The following is a 10,628-nucleotide window of genomic DNA, read 5'->3' as shown; positions in this document are numbered from 1 at the left end:
GTCTTCTAAAGCTGACTTCAGCATGGTTGAACAAGTATTTGACACCAGAAAAATGCAAGTCCATTTTATTTTATCTGAAAAAACAGACAACCCCCCCATGTATTTTTTTGTCGACTGTGTGAAAACGGTCATCATCTTGAGTTCTCAAATTGATAATGGTCTTCAGCAAAAAGAAAAAAAAAAGTAAGAACATGTACGAATTTTGGAAAAACTTTATCATTTTAATTTTGGTTGGTGAATTCCTCCAATCAGCTGTTCCTGTTAAATTAATCATTTTCCTGACAAGCTAAAAAAATTTCACAGCTTCTATTCTGTTAGTTTTTCCCCAGAGCAAACAAATACACAAAGACACAGATAGCTTTCCTCACTGACTTTACTTAAATGCATGAACTCAAATTTCTCAAAAGTAACATCAGTTTGTGGAAAGAAAATTCAATCAGAATATCTTTTGAGTGTACAAGATATTTTTCTTTATCAAAAAGCACCCTTTGACAATCAAAGGAAAAGAAACTAAAATCTACAAATTATATATATATAGACATATATACTTTTTACATGAACGGTCATACCATACAAAATATCAATGGATTAAAATGACCAGTGTAAAGTCTACTTTACATACCGACAAAAACCAAAAAAAAAAAAAAACTGTTTAAAACTATTTCAAAATATATGCCGAACAAACAAACAAAAATATATGATCAGAAATCTAAGTCTTAATCCAAGACATTATTCTGTCATGCCTTTTCTGTTTAAACAGAATATTAAACTTCTTTTGACAATTTTACAAATACTGTCAAGAAACTATGTTACTTATTTATTGTATACAAATCCCAACATCAGAACTAAAAGTATATACAAGGGGAATAAAAACCCAGGAGAAGATCCATCACAGAAAATCTTAGTCTCATATCTCTCCAAGTGCTTTCCAAGTACGCACAAGAGGAAACAAATAAGGAGTAATTCTAATTATCAGTTACAAGTGGAGATTTACTGTTAGATGTAAGGCATGAAGAGGGTTTGAAGACACCTTAACTTCCCTTGAATACCTGTAACTAAAGTATGTGGTATTTAGGAACCATTACTCAGTGGACCCCGCATGAGTTTGTTGATGTTCCTCCAGCAGGTGAGGAAAAGCAAAGGCTTTGTCACATTCTGTGCATTCATACACAACCTCACCAACATGACTTTCTTGGTGCTGTTTAAGAAGAGACCACTGGCTAAATGACTTGTAGCACATGTCACATCGGTACTCTCCAACGTCTTTTTCAGCGTGCTTTCTCATATGCAGAGACAGCTCTTGGGCTGTAGTGAATTTGCATTCGCACTGGGAACATTTGGACTTATTCTCAGCCTGAGTTTCGTTTTGGGCTTTCTGACGATGCCTGCGCTCGTGCTCTTTCAGGTATCGCTTCCTGGCAAATGTTTTTCCACAAAGCTCACATGTGAATGGCTTCTCATTTGGATGTTCTTTATTTTGATGCTCCAAAAGGACATTTTTAGAGGTGAACCGCATTGAGCAGACAAGGCAGTTGTACAAGTCGTCTCCTGTAACATCGACCTCTTCCTCCTCCTCCTCCTCCTCCTCTGCTGCTTGAAAATATGATGGGCTGGATTTTTTAGAGGATGGATTTGAGCATTCTGTTTTTGTTGCCTGCTGTTGCCCGGAACACTTATGCTGGCGGAAAGCAGCTTCTCCCAAAAAGCCCTGCTCACACTCTGTGCATTCATATTCAGCAGCTGAGGTCAGCTTATACTGCTCGTGTTCCTTAAGCTTGCTTCCAGAGGCAAATTTAATTTTTTCAATTGTACCATCAGGATGCGTTGGGAAATGATGAAACAGATCCATGGCACATGGAAAACACTGGCTGCAAACTGGACACTTAAAAACATGTGATGGTTCACCATCTTCATCATCAAGTTCTTGTTTAATTTCTGCTACAGTGCCAATATGGCTCTTAAGATGGGTCAAGAAGAGCTGAGAGGAAGCAAAGCTACTGTTGCATTGATTACAAGAATATATACGATTGGACTGTAACTGTTGATGGGTATTCCTGTGCTTTTTCAGATGAGATGCATGAAGAAAATGTTTATTGCATTCGGTGCAAGAGTATGGTCGCTCTTTAGCTTCCATGCAGCCATGCTCTGAGAGCTCCTCTGGATCTCTGAAGCGCTCGCTACAAACACCACAGCGGTATTTAAGCTCTGAGGTGAATACAAATGAGCTTTCAGAGCGTGAGGCAGGTTGTTCACGTTCTCCCCTTGACACTGAAGGTGAAGGATGGTCACTTGATGTGGAATGGGTTTTCCAGTGTTCAGCTCTGCTACTCTTTGACAGAAACACACGATTGCAAATATCACATGGAAAATTCTCTTCACGGTGGGTCGACATATGCTCTGCTAGCTGCAAAGGTCCATTGAAAAATAGGTGACACTTGGAACAACGATGTGAGCGACTTTTACCATGACTGTGCTTGTGGTTACGCAGGGCAAAGAGAGACATGAACCCTCTGCCACATGTTTGACACTGAAATTCAGACTTGTGCATTCGATGATGCTGCTGCAGCTGAGATGCCTGGAAAAAGCATTTACCGCATTGTTCACATTCATGCGGCTTTTCACCCAGGTGACAGAGCTGGTGATCCTCAAGGCTTTCTGACGTTGGGAAGGTCTTTCCGCACACGTGGCACGGGAAGTATGGTGCGGAGTCTGAGTCACTGTCTTCGCTGCCGTTATTTTCATCCTCCTCGCTGTCACCAGCTGTGCTCACTTGGCTGCTTGAGTGCTGTTCGCTGCTGCTCTTTTCCCTCACAGCAGCCTTGATATCCTTATACTGTTTTGGATGCCAGTTTCTGTAGTGTCTTGCTAGTGATTTTTTTACTGCATACGATTTGCTGCAGAATCGACAACTAAATACATCATCTTCATGATCCTCCCTATAATGGCTGCATAAAGATGGTCTTGTCCAAAACCGCTGATTACACAGTTTGCAAGCATATGGCCTGCTTAGATCGTGACACGTTCTGTGGGCTTCAAGATCAGACCTGGTATAGAACAGCTTGGAGCAGTCGAAGCAAGGGAATTTCTGATCGCCTGTGTGCATCCTCATGTGTTTTTCCAGATTTCCTTGACTAGTGCACACCCGCCCACACTTAGGACATGTATTGCGCTTTTTCTCTTGTTCCTGTCTTCCATGGTCTTCAAGGTGACTGATGAGCACTAAGCCATCTGTGAAGCTCATTTCACATTCTGAACATTGATACTGCACGGCTTTCTTCTCTTTACTTGAGCTGCTTTGCACCTCATTTCCTTCTGAATTTTTTGTTGATTCGTCCATTAAATCATCGTTGCAGAAAAGCCCAGTGCTAGTCATTGTAGAGCCGCCTCCAAACGCAAGAGCAGAGTGATTAAGAGCAAAATCAAAATTTGCTTTTAAAGGTGTCTCCAACTGCTGGTTTGGAATACGTCCATTTCTACACTTCCTGTAGTGGTTTCGGAGGAGACTTTTATTCCAGAAGCCCTTATTGCAGGACTTGCAGTTAAAAGGATGGCCCACTGCATGTGTACGGAGATGACCAGTTAGTCCCGCTTTGTTTGCAAAGAACATATTACATTGTTGGCAAAAAAACTGCTTGGAGGGCTCCATATTAATAGCGGTATTAAGACTTTGTGTTAAATTGTCACTAAGTCTTTCATCACAACTCTCATCCACAGGCTCTTCTTTGATGCCTGACAGAAGCTGCTGTAGGGGGGCAGTTGACACTGGATGAGTCATTGTTTCCAGCTTGTGCGTGCTCAAAAAATGCTCTTGGAGCTGTGAAAAAAGCAGAAATCGGGAGCTGCAGTATGCACAAGAAAAGCCTTTTGGTGGGTCATGAGTGGCTGACTGCTGGCTTTGGAAAACTGGTGATGAGCTTGTTGTTAAACCACAACCTTTCTTGTGATTTTCAAGCTTGCTTGCAGGGAAAAAGCCACCACATAGGTCACAGAGAACTGTACTTGTCTGGTGTTTCTTGGGGCACTTTGGAAAATGACGCTGGACATAATCCTTCCTTATAAATCTCTCACCACAATAATCACATGAATATGGCTTCTCTCCTGTGTGCAGGCGGTTGTGAACACCTAACTGCCAGCTGTTTCCAAAAACACGGGGGCAATAGCTACAAACATACTTGTACTTCTTGTTAAAGCAAGGCTGGATCCTCTTCAGCATTTGGCTTCTGATCCCATCAAGAGATCCTGGCATGTTTTCTGCTGGAGGACAGGTTCCCTGCAGTAAAGCAGCTGCTGTTTCCCTCAAGACCTTTCTGCACCTTCTCATCTTTTTGTGCTTTTTCAGAGATTTTTCATGAGCGAATGAGGAGCCGCAGCGTGTGCACTTGAATAACTTTGTGGCATGGAACATGGTGAAATGTCGGGAAAGTTTAGACTGAGTTGTGTAGCTTCTAGAACAGACCTTACACTCAAACATCTCCTGCTCTTTAGCACTCTCAATGCCAAACTTATTTTGCCAACCTTTGCCAACATCTTCTAAACTGATTTTGGGAATACGGACCTCCAACCTTGTTTTTTTACCTTTGCAGCGAGTCTGATGTACTTTCAGATGATCGTACCTTGAAAAGCAGCTATCACAGGCCTTACAGCGATATGGTTTTACTTCATTGTGTGTCAGAATGTGACGTCTCAGGTACCTTGGTTTCATGAAAGTCTTGGTGCAGAATTTGCACTTGTACTCCGTTTCACCATGTGCATTGGGCTTTGGTTCTGCCTCTATGGCAGAAGGAATGTTGGGAGGTTTCGTTGCAGCAGTGCTTTTGAGTTTTGATAGCGCATCTTTGTTAACACCGTCACAGAAAGCTTCATGCTGCAAACATAATGTCTTTGATCTGTATCTCTGACCACAGTGCATACAGGCATATGGTTGCTCACCAGTATGTGAGACCAGATGTCTCAAGAATAATGACCTGAACCTGAACCTCCGGGTACAGTAGGGGCATTTAAACTGAAGCAGAGTGGTTGCATTGGGCTGTGTAGACATTTTAGGAGTATCCTGGTTTGTTGGTAGACTGCTTTTATTATAGTTGGTGTCATGAGATAAGCCAGTGCTCAGCTCTGTTGTCTCTTCACAGTTCCTCTGATGTTGTTTCATTTTATTAGGTCCATAGTACTGCCCACATCTTGAGCATGGATGCACAGAATTTATCTTGTGGGCATGCTGATGATTTTTCCAACGGTCTTTCTTAGAAAATTTCCGTGGACAATAGGGACACGGATATAGTGTTTTTGTCTTTGTTTCAGACTCGAGAGTTCGGGTTTCAGGAGGGGAACACTTCTGACTGTGAATTTTAAGGCATATGTTACGGTAAAACTGTTTTCCACAATTGGCGCAAGAGAAGGGTTTGTCCCCAGTGTGTTTGATCATATGGCGCAATAAATAGCGGCGATTGTTAAAATTTCGTTTGCAAAATGGACACTGGTTTGAAGAAGACCCTGATATATGGGTGAGACAATGTTTTCTTAGAACTTGGGCATCATCAAATACTTCTTTACATAAGGAACACTGCATTTGCTTTGGTTCATCCTCTTCTTCCACAGATTCCAAGGTTTGCTGAAGATTTGATTCTGTTCCCTCTTCAAGTCTAAGTGCCCTGTTTTCTCTATTTTTGTGGGTTTTTAGATGTCTGAGGAGATGTGCGGGATGCTGAAACTGCATAGTACAGTCTGGACATTGAAGCGTTCCCCTCCTTAGATGTGAACTTCTGTGCTGGATCAGTTCTCCAATAGTCGGTAGAATCTTTTTGCAGACAGTGCACTGTATCCTCCTCTGGTGAATAATTTTGTGAGCAATCAGATGGGATCGCTTCTTGAATCCCTTTCCACATTCCAGACAGCGGTATGGTCTCTCACCGCGGTGATTGCGTTCATGCTTCTTCAGTGACTGTGAAGAGCTGAAATATTTACCACAGAAGCGACAACTGAGATTGCTCTTTGCTTCAGCTGAGTTCAAGTTTTCCTTTCCATCTTCATTCTGTGTACCATTTAAAGTTTCAGGATTACTCTTGGTGGAGAAAATGGAATTCCGGTACCTGATAATTTTCCCAGTGAGTTTAAACAACTCGTGTTTCTTCATATGTCTGTACTTTCCAGAAGCGTAACAAAAAACTGCAGGACAGAGGTTGCATTTGTATCGTGGCACAGACGTGGAGGTTGTCAAAGCTGATGGTGGTTGTTTTCTCTTCTCCTTTTCCCTCGTTTGCATTTTCTGCTCTTTTTCAACCGTTTGTGTTTTTTGCTTTCTTTCCACTGTTTCTTTCTCAACCGTTGTCCTTTCTTTTGCTTTCTCTTTTGCTAGTTGATTAAGAAATTCTCTGAGGCAGCTTGTTTTAATATGCCTATATCGATTGGATGTCATAGTGAACATAGTGTGGCACAAAGGACATCGATATTTACCAGCAATTTTTTCCTTGCCACCATATATCGCATCTCGAACACAGTCACGCAAATGTCGCGCTCGATTGTAAGAGTACTTAAAAAGCCGTGGGCATAGAGGACATTTATATTTTCCTATTATATCATTCTCCACTTCTTGAGTTTTCTCCTGCTTTTCATCACTCTCACTGACTGCTGTGGGACTCTGGTTTAACGACACTACTGTACCCTTTCCATGGTGTACTTTATAGAGATGCTTTTTAACCTTTTCTGCAGTAGGGAAGGTTTTACCACATAATCCACACAGATTTGTCTGGGAGATGTCGAAAAGCTTAACAAAACATTTTGGCATATCTATGTTACTTTGCACCCCATCCTTTTGTTTTGGTGTGTCAGTTTGTCTCACAGCCACATCAGGATTTTTAGCTGGGAGGTTGGACTGCTTGCATCTACCAGGTACACGCTTGTGTCTTTTCAGGCTCCCGCCTTGTGCAAAATAAGAGCCACAGTCATTACACCTAAATGGTGTTTTCCCAGTGTGAGTCCGCATGTGCTTGATATAATGCATTACTTTTGAAAATGTCAGTCTGCACCTATTGCACCTATGGTTGCCTTGGCGATTTCCCTTTTTCTGTGGGCTAGGATCTGAAGGACGCTGAGACCCGTCTTTAACGTCACCACACAAATGTTTTCGAGCTTGTTCATTTTTCACCAAATAGAGACTGCAACTTTTGCAAAAGTCAAAATTGTTCACTGTATGGCAACAATGGTAGTGTTCAATTGATTGATCTGTGCTATAAGTTGTGTGTTTGCAATCTGCACAGTAATACGAGTCACTTGTTCCATTTTCTGACTCCAAACTCTTCAATATTACAACAGGTTGCAGCATTTTCCTCATTTCAGCTGCGGATTTTAGTTGCGGAGCTTGTCCTCCTGAATGGTCCATGTTCTTCCCATCAGTTTCAGTAACAAATGCTTCTTTATACTGTGATTCATTAGTGTCACATGAGGAGTCATCTCTGGACAGAGGTTCACCATACAGCATGTCTGGCTGTTCCTCTGTAGAGATGTCCATGTCTTCAAATGAGTCTCTAGCATTTTCAGACCAATCCTCCCCAAGACCCAGAGGTTCTTGGCCAACTGGACTTTCACGTAGTGATTGCTGCTGATCAAGAGAACAGGTTGTCTTTGCGTTCACTTCTGAACTTGCCCAGTCTGAAAAATTTGTGTTGGAACTTGAGGGTTTTGATTGCAAGCAGGATTCTAAACTATTAGGACTTTGCCTGTTGCAGTCACTTGTCACCACATGGCTATTAGATTCATAATCTGTGGAAGAGGTTGCTCTTGCCTTATCAGCGGGACTTATACATTCATTTTCTACACAGCCATGTGTGTCTGTGTTGGAGCTTTCTTTCAGTGGGGAAGAGTCTGGATTAGCAGCAACACTTTGCTTGTTATCGTCACTAGTGTCAATGGAAATACCGTCACCGGTTACAGTGGTGTTGCCACAATTTTGATCTGGAGAAGAGGTTTTGATTTCCATTTTTTTAGAGGGACACGTGTCTGTGCTTAAACAGGATTGTGAAATACTAGGAACAGTTTGCTTGTTCTTGTCAGTATTATTAACAGAAAGACTGTCACTGGTGATGTTGGGACAATTACAATCTACATCTGGAGGGGAGGTTGGACTTTCCTTGCTTCCTTCTAGAAGAGGATGTGTGTCTGTGTTTAAGTACTCTAACTGAAGGGAGGATTCTGGATTAGCAGCAACGCTTCCCTTGTTCTTGTCAACAGCATCAACAAAGGGACTTTTACAGGTTGCACTAGGGCTGCTACAGTCTTGATCTAGAGGGGAGGTAGGGTTTTTCTTCTCAGACTGACTTTTGAATTCCATTTCTACAGAGGTTTGCACATCTGTGTTTAAGCTCTTTTGTTTAAAAGGAGATTCTGAATGGCTGAGATTCTTGTTGCTAGTATCAACAGTGACACTGGATCCACTACAGTCTTGATCTGGAGAGGAGACCGAGGTTGTTTCTAGCGAAGTTTTAAATGTCCTTTCTTGACAAGAATGTGTATCTGTGTTTAAGCTCTCTGGCTCCAAACAGGATTCTGAATGATGATCAACACCTTGCCTGTCCTTGTCAGTGATGTCAATAGAAAGACTGTCTCTGGTGATATTGAGATCACTATGATCTTGATCTGGAAGAGAGGTTGGGTTTTTCTTTTCCGATTGACTAGTGTCTTCCATTTCTAGAGAGGGATGTGTATCCGTACCAGGCGTCTGCAGTTGCAAGGAGGAATCTGGATGAGTGGCAACACTGTCTTTGTTCAAGTCATTAGTATTTGTAGAAAGACCTTCATTACTGGCAGAGAGATGACTGCAATTTGAATCTGAAGAAAAAGTCATATTTGTCTTCTCTGCTGCACTTGAAAGTTCTGTGTCTACATGGGCATTTGCACCTTGGCTCAAGCTGTTCAACTTTAAACAGGATCCTACATGAACGCCTGCACCTTGCTTGTTCTCATCTTTAGTGTCCGTACATAAATAGTCTTTAGTGTCAGTTCGGCCACTACATTCTGGATCAGGAGAAATCTCAACGTTTGACTTTTCTCCTGCAATTGCTTGTACTTCATCTACATTGAGATGTATGTTGTTGCTGCAGCTTTTAAGCATCAAACTTGGTTCTGAAAGCCCTGAAATACTGACATCGCTCAACAGATCTTCACTGTGCTCATCAAGGTTTCTAAAAACTTCACCAGCCACACTTTCATCAGACTTTTGTGTAGATAATAAGTTAGATTTAACATCATGACTGGTCCTTGTGCATTTCCACAGTTGTTGTGTAGAAGCATTAGAATTGGATGCCTTGGAGGATTTAATGGCATCTGTCTGAATTTCTTTCTTCTGGCAGTCAGAATCCTTATTTTCAAGTTGACCTCTGTTGGATTTGGGAATTTGGGATTTATGTTCATCTGAAATCTTGTTTTCAAGTAAATCTGATTCTCTCGTTTCCCCTTCAAAGACCTCATCATTGTTTTGCACATCTTGACCCATATTTCCATTTTGACCATCTGCTGAGTTTGGATGATTAAGTCCTGCCTTTTCTTGGTTCAACAGTTCTTTCATGTCCTTTTGTGAGCCATTTTCATTTATGGGAACTTGATCATATTTTAACGTACTTATGATATTTGGAGAAGCTGAAGTAATTTGCTTTTCCTCACTGTCATCTGGATACTCATCTATTCCATGACCAAAGTTTTCATGACCACTTATCAAGAGGTCTGAATGAGTATGTGCAAGATCTCCCTCCACATCTTTCCTTTGTTTTTCATCTTGGAAACCACCGTATTCACTTATTTCAAGCTCAGTTTTGCTCTTGGTAGTTGTCTTCATGTAGGAGGTAGTAGAGGACTGATGATGTCCTGTGTATGATGTAACTGTTTTCTCTAATTTTTCCAAACTGTCCTCTGGAGACTGAACTATGTTTTGTCGTGCCTTCAAATTTGACGATAAAAGTACATCAGTCTCCGACATATCTGAACACAAACTCTCAGTCGGAAAAGTCATATTATCCGTATGAGTAAAAAACCATGATGATGAGCCTTGTTTTTCGGAACCATCAGTTTTAGGATTTGAATAGGACTTACTTGCCATGAATTTACAAGGTGGTCTTGTTTCACCAGCGTCTGCATCAGAGCAGCTACTGACATCTGAGTAGTTCTCAAGAAATGATGTACTTGGCATTTCATAATCTTCCTTAAGTCCTTGAAAGTCTGTTCCAAAAGATGATGGAAAAGAGTCAGATGTTTGCAATCCGTCTGCAGCAAAATCCGGGATATTACCATTTTCACATCGTTGCAAGTAATCCTTTCCCATTTGTTCTCCATCAGCTTGCCATTGTGTTTCACCACAGTATCTTTGATAAACATAATCTGACCTGGAATTCACAACACTGGGGTCTGAGCAATAGTTTGTGTTAAAGTCAGAGTTAAAGACAGGGGCTTCATGTGAAGCACCAGCGCTGGCAAAGCCATGATGTCCAGTGAAGTCCTCAATATGATGGGAAAGGCACCCATCTGACTCAGATGTCCTTCTCAAAGTCCCTGGATCTGATGGTAGAGGTGGGGGATTATGGAAATATGAATCCCACCCATGCGCCATCCTCAATACGGAGTAGTAACTAAGGCTTACTGTAGCC

At 41.6% G+C, this 10,628-nt stretch overlaps 1 protein-coding gene across 1 annotated transcript in view; it reads right to left on the bottom strand.

Moving 5' to 3' along the window:
- Positions 1-259: 259 nt before the first annotated feature.
- Positions 260-10,628, bottom strand: part of znf1035 (zinc finger protein 1035) — a 29,616-nt gene continuing 19,247 nt past the window's right edge. The window contains exon 4 of the mRNA XM_080897367.1: positions 260-10,627. Coding sequence (XP_080753493.1) covers positions 1,082-10,591 — 9,510 coding nt within the window. The 5' untranslated portion in view covers positions 10,592-10,627 and the 3' untranslated portion in view covers positions 260-1,081. The remainder of the gene's footprint in view (position 10,628) is intronic.

The sequence above is a fragment of the Rhamphochromis sp. 'chilingali' genome (assembly GCF_963969265.1).
Source record: "Rhamphochromis sp. 'chilingali' genome assembly, chromosome: 11".
NCBI lineage: Eukaryota > Metazoa > Chordata > Actinopteri > Cichliformes > Cichlidae > Rhamphochromis > Rhamphochromis sp. 'chilingali'.
Note: the sequence above shows the minus strand (reverse complement) of the source record. Positions and strands in the feature narration are given on the sequence as shown.